Raw genomic sequence first — 14251 nt, forward strand, 5'->3', positions numbered from 1 at the left:
ATCCCAGAAACTGGGTTTAACAAACAGTAGATTACCATAGTCATTGACTGTTATGTCTTATATACCTAACCTATTCCACTCATCTACCCCTCTGTTTCTTAGCTAGTACCAGACTGTTTTGATAATTACTGCTTTGTAATACAGCTTGAGATCTGGTACTGCTAGGTACTTCCTTCACATTTTTATTCATTGATTCTCTTGATATTCTTGACCTTGTTTTTCCAGATGAATTTTGTTATTATTTTGTGTATCTCTATAAAATGCTTTTTGGTAGTTTGGTATGGCACTGAATAAATAAATTCATCAATTAACTTTTACAAAAGGGAATTTATTAAGAAAGGATAGTAGAACACAAGTTATAAAATATCCCCTTTAAACAGGAGACAAACTCTCTCCCCTCTGCACATACTGGTTCCTGGGGAGAGTGGGCTCAAACTTTAAATAATTATGTTAGTGCGGCATGTTAGCAAATCTCAGTAGAGAATAAACCCCAAAACCTGAAATAGGTTTTGGATTTTATTAGGTCATTTAGAAAAGGAGAGGGCTGGGAAAAGGTGTGGCTCCTTCCTCATTTCTTTGCGACTTTACTGAGAGTTCAGACTAGACTGACTGGCCACACTAGATAATGCAATTGTCAGAACTAAGTAGCTTGAGATATATATATCAGCAGGTAAGTATAAACATTCAAATCTGGAAAATTCAAAACAAGTTTAGTGGACCCAAACAAGACTTGGGTGGGATCTAAGCATTCCCTTCAGCCATCCATCTTCCTTGGAGGGGCTCTGACCTCTACAGTAATTTTGGATTACACAATTTTCTAGCCACATAAAGCTAGGTTCAAACAAAATTAATAAATAATAATCTATATTTTCCTCACAGACACGTGTAAAGAACATGTAGGATCAAGAAGCATCTCAAGACTTCTAGCCCTGGGAGTCCTTTTCTCTCTATAAGGAGTCCCCACCAAATCTGCTTGGGATGGGGCAGCAGCTGTACTTACCCTTGGTGCTGAGATTGGCTGCTTCCCTGGGCTCAGCTGCTGTGACTAGCCTCAGGGGTTTTTTTTGCTATCTATTCTGGCTGCTGAGGGTGATCTGGGATAGTCCTTCCAACCTTTCAAAGCTCACAAGGGTGTCATCTATTCAATTCTGTTTATCTTTCATTTCCCTAAGATTAGGAAAGGAGAAACAGAAGGTCCATGTCAAGAATTCAGGGATAGATTAGGAGGGAGGGCATGCTACTTCTCCTTGATCTTGGAAGTCCTCCACATTCAAAGATGCCAGGGAAGAGAGGTACAGGTCATCAGCTCAAACTTTTTTTTTTTTTTTGCACATTCAGTTCTGGTTCAGGAATCAATTAAAAGATTTTTCATCATTGTGATGCTGGGATGGGAAAGAGGGTGAAGGTTCTTTTTTTCCCATTAGGTATGTTTCCTTGTGTTGGAATGGAAATCAGGAAGTTCATTGTGCATGAACTAAGGAGGTGACACACTCATTACTACCTACCTTTGCCTTAAGATATTTCTCCACAGTCAGCATGAGGTCAGGGGCAGAGATCTCGGACAAATCCTGATCTATGTCCTTTGTGAGAAGGGGCCTTGTGGGCTGCAGAGTATACTAGAATAAGTAAAGGCACTAGAGGTTAGTGGAGTTATTTCAGCAGAGTTTCAAATGGAAAAGTTAAGGACACAGAGGAATTAACATGCAAAGGCTTCGCTGCAGAAAAAAAGTATATTTACCTGCCTGGAAAATCCAAACCCATTTGAAATAGGATTTGATCATAGTTTGTTAAGTGGGTGAGGATAGTGGAGTAGCTGATTCAATTGCCAGGAAACACCCACTGTTAGGCAGCTTAGATTTCATCTCCAATTGGAATGACAGAATCAAAACACTAAAAAAGTTTAAGAAAATCCCAGCTGTCTCTAATACAAGTCTAGGCTAGTAACAAATTTGCATAGTGGATAAATAACAAAGTATCCTTAACTACAGTGCAGTTTAGAAATGAGACTCTTAACTTCCAAAATACTTTTCATCAGTTTAGTAACAACTTGTGTATCATATTGACGTTTAATTTTCATAAAGATATATATATATATTTTATATGTAAGTGCAGCCTAAGCAATGGTACAAACAACAGGGACTTCTATGTTAGAGAAAGGGAAAGTGAACATGACCCGCAATATAATAAGTAGGGCAAACGTGGGTCGGGTGGTGCCAGGCATTGAAGCAACAAAGCTGAGGGTGGGGACGTTATTGCAACGGGAGAGTTTGTCCACTGGGTACAGTGTTTGGGCGTGGAATCCAGCCTATAAGAATAGGTTCTTTCAAAAAGGACCTTATTTCAACAAATAGCTAGAAAAAATAAAAGAGGGTTTGAAGGGGATTTTCTTTGATCATTTCCTCATTTCCTAAGCTCGAGACTTTCCAGGGATCACATTAGATAAGAATTTTGGGAATGGATGGGCCAATGATTCTACATGATCGTTTTTAAAACTTGTAAATGTTTTTTTGAATTAAAAATTCTTTTTTCTCACTTAGAAATCTATTTTTTTCTCCCCTGAGTTAAGGAAAAAAAAACCCGTATCACAAATGTGCATAGGCAAGCAAAACAAATTCCAATACAAGTCCAGTATAAAGTGTGCGCTTTTCTGCACCCCGAGTCCGACACGTCCCTATCAGGAGGTGGGGAGCATGCTCCCCTATCACCGCTTTGGAATCTTGGTTGGTCATTGCCCCGATCAGTGTCTAAGTCTTTCAAAGTTGTTTGTCTTTATAACGTGGTTGTTGCACGATCGTTCTGGTTCTACATACAGATGTTTCAAGGCTTCCTTCAATCACATCCCGCTCTTTTTCATAGAAGGGAAACTGAGGTCACCCTTTGGAGTCGGGGGTCTTGGCAGGCCACCACGCCAGCTCAGTCACAATGGGAGGTGCCCTCTTGCCTCGGCTCCGCCCCCAGAGGTCTGGCAGATCGAGTTGAGGCGGTTCTTCCAGCGATTTCGCACCTGGTGGGGCGCATCTGCCAGGTGACTCCACGCAGCGCGGCGCCGGCCAGATCCACCTACACTGGATTGGCCAGGACCCCACCCCCAGCCCCTGCAGCGTGGCCCCGCCTCCCTTCGGGTCCAGGCCCCGCCCCCCGCCCCTGTCGGCCCCTCCCCCCAGCTGGGCGGGTGAGAGAGAACTCGGTGCGTGCGTGCGCGTCGCCCCATCCGGGTCGACGGGCCTGGCAGCCCCGCCCTCAGCCCTGGCTGAGCTGCATTTGGGCAACTGCTGAGGGCGGCCGGCGGCCACGTCCGAGAGCGTGCTGAAGTCACCGACGGGGCCGAGGGGGCGGAGGAACGGATGGAAGATGGCTGCGGGGGCCGGATGTTGGCGCCGCCTCCCCCAAGTCCTGAGCCGGCGCAGATGAGGCGGCTCGGTCGGGGCCAGCGGCGCTTCGGAACCCGAGCTGGGGCGACCCTGGCGGCGGTGCCCGCCCCTGCTATGTGCCGGCGCCTCGGGTAGAGCGCGGAAGAGCGGCGGCGGGGCCGGGGCCGGGACGGCGACGCGGCAGGCCTCCTGCTCCTTCCTCCCGTCGGCGGCTGGTGTCTGAGGAGGGCGGCGGCGGCGGGGGCCGCGGGGCCGGCATGGAGGACGTTAACTCCAACGTGAACGCGGACCAGGAGGTGCGGAAGCTGCAGGAGCTGGTGAAGAAGCTGGAGAAGCAGAACGAGCAGCTGAGGAGCCGCTCGGGGGCCGCGCAGGCAGCCGCCCCCGCCGCGCAGGGCAGCCCCGGCCGCGGCTCCGCCGCCGCCTCCGGGACCGCGTCTCCCCGAGGCTTCCCGCTGGGCCTGAGCTCCAAGGCGGCGGCGGCGGCGACCGGGGCCGGGCCGGGCCTGAGGCGGACGAGCAGCGAGGAGCTGCGGGACGGGAGCGCGTCCCTGCTGGCGGCCGGCGAGGGCAGCGTGCTGGACGAGGTGGAGCCGCTGCGGCCTGACGAGCTGGAGCGCCTCTTGGGCTGGGAGGAGGAGGAGAGCTGGTGAGCCGGGGCGCTCGTGGGGCGGGGCGGGGGCTGTGCAACCGACTGCCCCCGGGCCCAGGCCGGGCTTTGTCTCGGGAGACCTCCCTCGCTTTTCTTTTCTGGAGACTGGCCTGGGGGCAAGGGTCGCCTGAGCCAAAAGATGAGAAGAAAAGCACACGTCTGCTGGGAGGGGCGCGGGTGGAGACCTGGACTGAGTTGTTGGCACTAGCACTGGCGGTGCTGCAACGGGGGCAGAGTAGGCAGGGTCCCCGCTTTGTGTGGCTCGAGGAGGGCGGCCTGGGAATTAGGGTGTCGGCGAAGGAACTTGGGGAGGGGCGTGCTCGATGAGAAGTCACTGAACTTGGCTCTTGGGGACAAGCTGGACCCTCTCTCCTTTTGGTGCGAAAGGGTCCGAGTCCGCGTGGAAAGCGTGAGACTTTGGCATGACTGGTGTGGGTGGCCAGAAAGGGAGGAAGATGGTGTGAAACTGGACCCCCCTTTGGGGACCCCGAGCTTCGCTTCGCTTTATGTGATGGGGGCAGAGGACGGGGCTGCTTTGTGCAGAGAACCAAAGACGGGCCTCCCTCGTATCTTTTGGCTACTCATTTGTTTGCTCCTTCCGTGTTTATTCAAGAATTGGGGTAGTTCTCAAGGTTGTGAAGAGTTACCACCTTTACTCGTCACTTTCATATTATTCTAGGGCAGGTAAGAGAGGCTTGTTGAAGCTTCCTGTCCCTCGAGGAAAGCAATGACCCACACCTTAAAAATCACTTCCATCCCTCGTAAACGCTTGAAAGAATCTCTTCTGGGCGTTAGGGGAACTTTTATTCATGAATTCATCATTTCAGGACTTACTCTTTTTAACATTGAAATGTTTTCTCCTTTTTGGTTAAAATAGAGGTTTCAGAATTAGTGCAATCTTTGACAGAATTAGGCAGCGTCTGTTGGCAGATTTCGGTATTGAGCATCTATTTACTGAGCTAGGTCATAGATTTAGAGCTGGAAGGAACCTTGGAATCCAGCGCCTTTTTTTTACCGATGAGCAAACTGAAGAGGACAGAAGTAAAATGACTTCTGCAGTTATACAGCGAAGTAAGGGTCTAAGGCAAAATTGAGCCTAAGTCTACCTGACTTCCAAATCTGTTCCCTGTCCTCCACAGCATGCTACCTTCTCCTGTGTGGGGTAAAAGAGAAGCGTTAGACATCGCCCCAACTTTTATTCCTGTTGAGTAAAAGAAACAAGCCCCGTAAAATAATACTGAAAAGTCTCAATAGCTTAAATGATAAGAGTTCCTTAAGATTTAGGATTAAAGGAGTTAAAGTTGGAAGGAATATTAGAGGTCACTTAGCCCAACACCCCCATCCTCTTTTTCATGTTAGGAAACTTGCCCCAGAGAGGTATGGTGTCTTGCTCCAAGTTTATTGTACAGTTAGTAAGTGGTGAAGAACAATTTGTCCACAATAAAATAATTCTGTGAGGTAGGTAGTACAAGTACTACTGCTATCTTTATTTTACAGATAAGGAACACTCAGGTGAAGAAGGGAAGGACTTGCCCAAAATCTTATGTGTAGTAACTCTAGCTTTCTTTCTGCTGAATACAGCACACTAACACACTTCCTCAAATAGATTTTTAAGGGCCTTAAAAACAGGACACCCACCCCTCTCTTTTTGTATTTGTATCCTTTATCTTTCCCAGTGCCCATGCACACAAGTTAGGAATTAGACTGCAGTCCAGCACCTACTATGCAACTTAATGGTCCTAGAGAGCTCTTTAAAATTCTGAGAGGCTAAGTGACATGTTCAGACTCTTACAGCTGGACACAAGGATAGAGGCAGAACTTGAACCCAAGTCTTTCTGGTTTTGAGGCCAGCACTGTTCATCATGCCATGCTGAATATAAATGTTGAACTGAATTGAAAAAACAATGCATAGCACATATAATAAACACTACAGGTAGGAGCTCCAGGATTCACAAACCCCAAGGCACATGGGTAAATTTCAGGGAGTTCTCTGAACTTAGATGGGGAAGAAATTACATATTTGTTTTCATAAACTTTTGGTCTCCTAGCTGGAAAGCAGTTAACTGACAGAGTGTAGAGTGCCAGGCCTGGAAGACTTGAGAGCAGATCCAGCCTTGGACACTAGCCCTGTGATGTTGGGCAAGTCACTTAATCTCTGTTTGCCTCAGTTCCTTCAATTTTAAATGGGTAATACTGGTACCTACTTCCCAAGGTTATTGTGAAGATTAAATAAAATAATAATTTGTAAAGTGCTTAGCACATGATAGATGCTATATAAATGCTAGCTAGTTATGATGATGATATATTTTGTTTTATGCATTTAAAAACATTATTCTGAGAAGGGCTTTGAGATAAATTTCACCAAACTACCAAAGGAGGAGTCAGTGACACAAAAAAAAGGTTAAGAAACCCTGATCTAGAATACTTCATAGTGGGGAGAGATTGGTGTGAGCTCAGTAGAACATAACTTTGTTTAGGAGGCAGGAATTAGTGGACTATGGGCTCCTGAAGAAGAGTGGGAAGGGTATCTCAGGTCAGGCATGAATAAAGACTGAGCTATCTAGAACTCCTAATTGAGAAAGACTTAAATGTCAGAAATACATTTCAATATGTAATGTCAAGTCTTTATTTATCACTGGATGTTACCAAATGTTATTGGGATTGACATTTCTAATGACAGTATACTATCAGCAAATACTGGGGGTTTTTTTGGTCTAATGTTAAAACCATGGCTGTCTAAGGAAGTACCGGTGTATATATAACTGAGTGTATATTGAACTTTGAAAGAACTCGGTTTTTAAATATACAATTATATATTATACATATGTATATCGAATACACATATAACGTAACAAATTTTTATCAAGTACTCTGAGATTTCAGTTTAAAAAATTAAACACCTGTTGTATGCAAGGTGCTGGTGATGCAAAGATGAAAAATGACAGACCTTGCCCCTAAAGAATTTAGTCTACAGTCTCAGTAGGGAAAACAAAACTAATACAAATTATAGTATGATAAACACATGAGAGGAGTATAAAGTACAATAAAATTAGACACAGAAGTCATTGGCAGAATATTTGTGGTTCCTTCAGTGTGCAAAGCTCTGTGGCTTGATGACTTTACTTTCCCATGTATATATGAAAAGATACTATTTGATATTATGGTATTATGCAGTGACTCAGTAAGGGCCTTTATTTGCATGTTATCTTCCCATTAAAATGTGGGCTCTTTTAGGTCAGAAACCATGGTTTGGTTTGGTTTGGCTTTTTCCTTTCTTTGCATCACCAGCTTAATACAATGCCTGGTACAAAGTAAACACTTGATGTTTGTTGACTGAGTGTCAGACTTTGGCTGCATTGGACTTAGTTATTTAGTATGACATTTATTTAGATAGCATGTCTGAAAGTTCTTTTGGTCATGTGGTACCCAGTTTACTACTAGGGTTATTGTACAGGCATAAATAATTCAAAAGTTTTTTTCAGTGTAGTGCGATCTGTCTATCTGTTGATTTCCAGGTCATTCTCCCGACTTTCTGCTTTGTCCACCTACTTTAAAGTCTTCTCTACCCTCATCTCTTACCATCATTTCAGGGGGGCTCACTTTTCATGTTAATGACCCTCTAATATGACCACACAGTTACCTGCCTCCTCAATTACTGTGACCACCGACCTCTAACATGCTTCAGTCATACATTAGCATGGACATATTTTAGTCCTTGCCATTTCCTGGGAACTGTAAATCTGTAACTTGTACTTTAAAGTTTTTTGTAAGTTATGTTTTCTTTGTATTGAGAAGTGGGATTTGGAGAAATTTGATTCATAATACATTGTGAAATCACAGAATCTTAAATAGAAGGGATCCTAGAAATCTTGTGGTCAAACCTTCTGTTCATTCAGTGCAGGAATCCTTTCTGCAACATTCAGGCAACTCCCAGTGTGGAAATTCACTTCTCTGGAGTTCATTGGCAATTTGTAATTTCTGGTGTTAGGTGCCTAGAGTACTGAGAAGTTAAGAAATTTACCCATCATTACACACCTAGAATATGAGTGAAGCAGAATTTGAACCCAGGTCTTCTAGGTCCCTTTATTCATTATGCCACACTGCACCTTTCTTTATTCTGTCATATTGGACAAAATTTGCCTTACTGTAAACTTAAAGATCCAGGATTGGTTCTAGTTCTGTGCTGTACAGCAACATAAAACAAATTTAAACTCTCTTGTACACGACAGCACTTCAGATATTTGTAAATACTATCCTACATTGCCCAGAGTTGTTTTTTACCAAGATTAACATCTTCAGTTCTTCAGCTGTTCCCCCTTTCTCCTCTCTGCTCCCCCTCTCCCCACCCCACCCCCACCCCGCCCAGTTTCTAAATACTTCTTACCATCCTGTTCACTGGACAGACACAGAGTGTTCAGTGACCTTAAAGTGCATGGTGCACTGCAACAAAAATTGCAGGTATAGTCTAAGAGAATACCATTGGGACTATTATTATTTCTCTTGACCAGGCTACTCTTGTTATACTTGACTTATTTGAGTCTAAGATTAAGTTTTTTTCCTTAGAATATACGTCACACTTTTGGTTTATTTAGCTTATAGTTAACTTAGATCTTTTTTTTAAAAATTTGTACTGTTGTCAAGGTGTGTCTTTTCCTTTCTTTGGTAAACTTTAAGTCCTAGCTAGTCCTCTTAAATTTCACCTCTTTAATTTTGACCCATCCCTCCCTCATGTTGGGATCTTTTTGTGTCTTGATTCTCTTAGCCATCTATAAAGTTGGGGGGTTGCAATTATGGAACATGAATGTGATAGAATATTTTTCTACTATAAGAAATGAAAAATTCAAAGAAACATGGATAGATTTAGATGTCTTGAAACAGTGAAATAAGCATTATCAGGTAGATTATATGTATTGATGACAATAGTGTAAAAGGACTAAGAATGCTGTAAATATGATAACCAGACTTGGCTTGGAAGTTGGAATGGTGATGGAGCGGACTATTGGATATGCTATCATAGAATTGATGTGATGTGTTTGTTGGTGTTGCCCTATAAGCTTTTTTTTCTTTCCTTTTTTAACTAATAATCCAATCAAGAGGTGATTGATTCTTAGCTAGGGTGGTGGTTATGTGAGTACAGAGAAGGAGAAGAGAATGTAGCAGAAGTAGAACAGAGTAAAGAGATGGAATCTTATGTGAGGAAGAGCCAGAAGGTCAGTTTGGGAGGACTAAAGATTAAATGAAGGGGAGATTTTACATCTAAGCCTGGTGCCATATTATAAAGAGCTTTCAAAACCAGGTAGTAATTTGTGACTGATTCTATAGGCAACATGGAGCTATTTAAAAAATTGTTCTTTTGCAAGTGCTGTCTTCATGTCTGGAATGCACTGTCTCCTCTACATCTCAGAATCAATCACTCGCTTTCTTCAAAACTCAACTCAAACACCACCTTCTTAATGAAGGTTTTTTTCTGATTTATTTATTTTGAATATATGTATTTGCCTTTTTCAAAGAACTTAAACTTCTTGAGGGTAGGAAATGTTAGCTTTTGTTTGTTTGTTTGTATCTCCAGGACATAGCACAATGCCTGACACATTTATTATTAATAAATACTTGTCCCATTACATGTGAACTCTTTGAGGACGGGGACTGTCTTTTGCCTCTTTTGGGATCTCCAGTGCCTAGCACATAATAAGTGTTGACTGACTGAAGAATTAGATATGTTTAGCTTGGCAAACAGAAGATTTTAGAGGGAATAACTTTTGGATCATAGTTGCTCCTCAAATACTTGTCTTTGTGGAGAAAGTGTTAGACTTTTGTGTAATTTGATGAAAGAACTAGAACCAGTAAATGGAACCTTAGTATAAAGAAGAACATAACCCTTACAGATGTGGAACAGACTTTTCTGTGATGTAGTGGTATGGAAAATTTTCAAGCAGTTTCTGTAGGTGTGTTATAGAAGCACTTCCTAAATTTAGCAGGTTTGTCTGTGGGGCTTCTTAGTTGTCAGAAAATCTAATGGGCTCCTTCATAAAGTGTTTAAAGTCTGGTCACAAGAAATGTTGTTTGAGCAGTATTTTAGTAAAAGGGGTATTTGGAGTCAGCTTACCCCAGTTTAAATCCCATCTCCCCCACTTACTGCCTGTATGATCTTATACAAGTATCTTTACTTTCCCTCTCAGTGCCTCAGTTTCTCTAACTGTAAAAGGAAAGGGTTGCACTAAATAGCATTAAAGGTTCCTTCCAGTTAATATGATGACGATAATGATGATGATTCTACTTTGTGTAGTAAGCTGGATTTTATAATCCTTAAAAGTCCATTTCAGCCTGAGTCTTGGTATCTATTCAGAGAGCTTGTATTCATATATAGTATTGTGATAAATGTTGAGAGATTCAAAGTGCTATAGCAATTGAGAAGAGAGAAAATTTGGTGGAAGACCTTCTGTAGATCCTATATGTTGTTTTAATGACATCTGTGGTTGTGGCAAACCTTTGTCCTTTAAACATGAATTAGATTTTTTCGAAATAAATAGAAATCATTTGGAGCCAAGTCTAGTGAATAAGAAGAATTGTTAAAGCTGAATAAGTGAATTCACCAGACATGTTTGGAATGTTTATTGTTTGCAGAATACTTTGGGTAAAAATTCAGGTGAGATTACTTTTTTTCAGTGATTCAAACTAGATCTTATAGAAGAGAAATTTTTTAGAAAATTAACAGGCAGCATCTGGGAAAGAAGGAATAGCTTCATAAGGTAACTACTTTTAAAAGGACAGTACTTGTTTGGCTCCAGGATATTTGTTTTAAATATCATATTACTTTTTATTAGTTTTTACTGTGGCGCAGTGCCTTTTGATGAATTGTACCATTCAGAAAAAAGAGGTTTTTATAACTAATGAATGGTTATGGTGAAATCTTGTAAGATTACTTTTTACAGAAGGAGAGACTTAGGTTCAGAGGAGATAAAGGAATTTGATAGAGTTGGAGAAAGAACTGAAATCATTAGCATTTTATCAATAATTAAATTTTTAGCTTTAATTGGCTTAAAAAAACTGTTACTTATACCAAAAATAAAAAAAATAAACCAACTTCTTCTAATTATGACTCCTTTTTGGGAGTGAGAGTAAGGATATAGGTTTTGTTTCCTTTATAAATAATTTATTATTTTAAAGTTGTTACTTTTCAATATTTTATTTATGCTTTTTTTTTTACATTGCTGTGTCTTTCCAATTACTACCCTTTACTGCCTTTCACCTTCAGTAGAATTTTGTCTTGTAACAAAGAAGTAAAATTAGTCACAACAAATTAGCACAATGGCCATGCCTGAAAATATATTCCTAATTCTCTACTATCCATCACCTTTCATTTGAAAAGTTGCCAGCATACTTCACCATTGAACCTCTGAAGTTGTAATTATTCACCATATTAATTGATAAGAGTTCCGAAGCCTTTGAGTGTTCTGGTTTTGTTTACTTCATTTTGCATCAATACATAAAAACCTTTTGTTCTTTATATTTGTTTTACCTCCAATGCACAATATTCCAATACATTCATGTACCACAGTTTGGTTAGCCATTTCCCAATTGATGGACATTTCCTTCTAGATCTTTCATAAATACAAGAAGTACAGGCAGTTAGGTGCTTCAGAGTATAGAGCTCAGAATCTGAGTTCATACACTTGCTAGATATGTGACTTTGGGCAAGTCAGATGTTTTACCTCAGTTTCCTCAACTGTGTAATGAGTATAATAATAGTACCTACCTTGCAGAGTTGTTGTAAGGGTCAAATGAGATAATATTTGTAAAGCATTTAGCACAATGTCTAGCACATAGTAGGCACTATATAAACACTAGCTATTAGAGTTTATAAATAAACACTAACAATAAAATATTAATATTTTTGCGTATATTGACCTTTCCCTCTATCTTTGACTTCTCTGGATAATAGAATCACTGGATCAAAGAATATGTACAGTTTAATGACTGTAATTCCAAATTATTTTCAGAATGTTTGGACGAATTTACATCTCTAGTAACAGTATATTGGTGTGCCTTCTCAGAACTCCCAAAATCTAACATTTTAATTTTTTGTCATCTTGTTAATCTAACGGACATGAGGGTACCCATGTTGTTCTTAGTTAATTGCCACCTCAAATATACTACTAACACACATTTATAACATAATTTTTCTTTCTGTCTTCTATAACAGCAAGGACCCCAATATACATAGGAGGACCTGCTGTACAGGTTCTTAGATCTGCTTTTCTAAAAGGAAAGCAACTTTTGAGGAGTCAACAATCTACTTTAATCAAGCACTTAGTTCAGGGGAAAAAATCAGCACTCTGAACTTCAGAGAAAATACAGAGAAACAAAGATCAACAGATCCTACTGTCTAACTATACATATGTAGTTATCAGGGAGAAGCACCAGCATCTGTGTTTTTAAAACCAGGAGGGCTCCTTAGCGGCTTACCAGAGTCTAGTCTGACCAAACAAACCCCTCAGATAAGTAAGCCCCAAAGTAAAACCTCACTTCAGAGTATTTATACACTTTTCATAGCCACAGGGCATCACAACCCTTGAGAACCAGTGCCTCATTAGAAATTAACAAAAAATGTGGGCTTCCCCTAATCGTTTCCCTTAATAGGTAGGCCCATCCATGGATGGGAAAGATCTTTAACTCTCTAATTAACATTACACCTTCTTGGGGTAATTAAAAAAAACAACATCAACAAATGTAAAGAACAGAAAAAGATTCTTCTGTATGAAATTGTAAATCTCTAGGCAGTAAATCATTTAGGTTACAGCATGGTAGTACCTACACTGCCTTGCTTGTCTCTGTCCTGTTCTGACTACTTTATAAATACAGTTATCTCTTCCATATTGCAGGGGTTAGGGGTGCTGCACCCCTGCATCTGCCTTAAATTTTTTGGCTCTCTCTTTATACCAGAGAAGAAGTCAGAATTTTTTTTTCCTTTTTGGGGTGTTTATAGTACCTTTTTGTGAAATTTGGATTAAGTATTTGGTCATAGACCCTCTGTCATCTCCTGGCCTTTGCATGTCATGGATGGCTCCCACAAAACTCCCCCAAAATGCCCATTTAATTTCTTATGCTGACCTGTGATATATCCAAACCAGGATGGGAAAAATTGCAGTGTGGAAGAGATAACTGTATTTTTGCCTTGATACTTTTTGGGCAGCATCATCACTACCCCCATCTCTTTCTGAAATCACCTCTCATTGTAACAAGTATGGTGGAGCAGAACAAATTCACACATTTTTTGTATCTGAAAATAGGTCTCACTCTGTATTTATAGTTCATCAATATGCTTTATCAGTCTTTTGTAGTTGTACCAGTCACTGTGATCAGTTTTAAAATCTTTAAAAGTTGTTTTCACTTTAATCACTTTCTAAATATAATATAATTAAAGGTTATTTTCCAGTATACTTATACCATTTCACAGTGTGTCACCAGCAGGGTATATAGTATCCCTTTCTATTTTTTAAATCCTTTATTGCATTTGCCAACTGGTTGTTGGGTTGTGAGATGAAATTTCAAGTTTTAAAATTTGTATTTCTCAGAAGATTTATAGCCATGTTTTATTTGGTTGGTATTAAGTTTGCAGTTCTTCTAAGGATTGTTTATCACCTTTGAATCTCTTTTTTTGGGGGAATCACTTTTAGTCTTATTGTATTTTATGTTAAATTCTATATATGTCTGTCATCTCAGACCTCTTTCAGATTAAAAAAATTGATATCTTTAGTAAAAGTCTATTCTGATACCTCATTCAGGGATAGAGGCAATTCTAGTTCTAGAAGGCTGTGTTAGTAGATTACAATCTCTGGCAGATTCTCTTAATCGTCTGGCCACCTAGTGATGAAAACTTTTAGCCATGGCAACCTATGAAACAAAGAAAAAAACAAAAATGACTTGCATTCCTGTGGCATCCCCTTCTGCTTCTGCAGTGGTGGTGGTGGGAAAGAAGGCAGGAAATGCTAAGAATCTGTTTTTAACAAACTTTTATTTGACTCTTGGTCCTCTAAATGTTAGATTCTTGTCCAGTGACCAAAAAATTGGCTATATTGCTGGAAGAGCTGAAGTCATATCAATCAATAAAACCTGAAGAAAATTGGAAGTTGCAGCTATGAATGGAAGAATAACCCTAACATCTTAGAGGCAAAGAAAGGTGTTGGCAGTGTGGTTTTTCTTCTCTGTCCCAGATACAAGAAATATT

At 40.8% G+C, this 14251-nt stretch overlaps 1 protein-coding gene across 6 annotated transcripts in view; it reads left to right on the plus strand.

Annotated features, from left to right (window-relative positions):
- The first annotated feature begins 3240 nt into the window (after nucleotides 1-3240).
- Nucleotides 3241-14251, plus strand: part of SLAIN2 (SLAIN motif family member 2) — a 73122-nt gene continuing 62111 nt past the window's right edge. For 2 of the 6 annotated variants that reach the window (XM_072620709.1, XM_072620710.1), the window contains exon 1: nucleotides 3246-4020. In XM_072620709.1, coding sequence (XP_072476810.1) covers nucleotides 3629-4020 — 392 coding nt within the window. In that variant the 5' untranslated portion in view covers nucleotides 3246-3628. Of the gene's footprint in view, nucleotides 4021-14251 lie in introns of all 6 variants that reach the window. The other 4 variants (XM_072620706.1, XM_072620707.1, XM_072620708.1 and 1 more) reach the window with 4 other exon arrangements.

The sequence above is a fragment of the Notamacropus eugenii genome, chromosome 6 (assembly GCF_028372415.1).
Source record: "Notamacropus eugenii isolate mMacEug1 chromosome 6, mMacEug1.pri_v2, whole genome shotgun sequence".
In the NCBI taxonomy this organism is placed as follows: Eukaryota; Metazoa; Chordata; class Mammalia; order Diprotodontia; family Macropodidae; genus Notamacropus; species Notamacropus eugenii.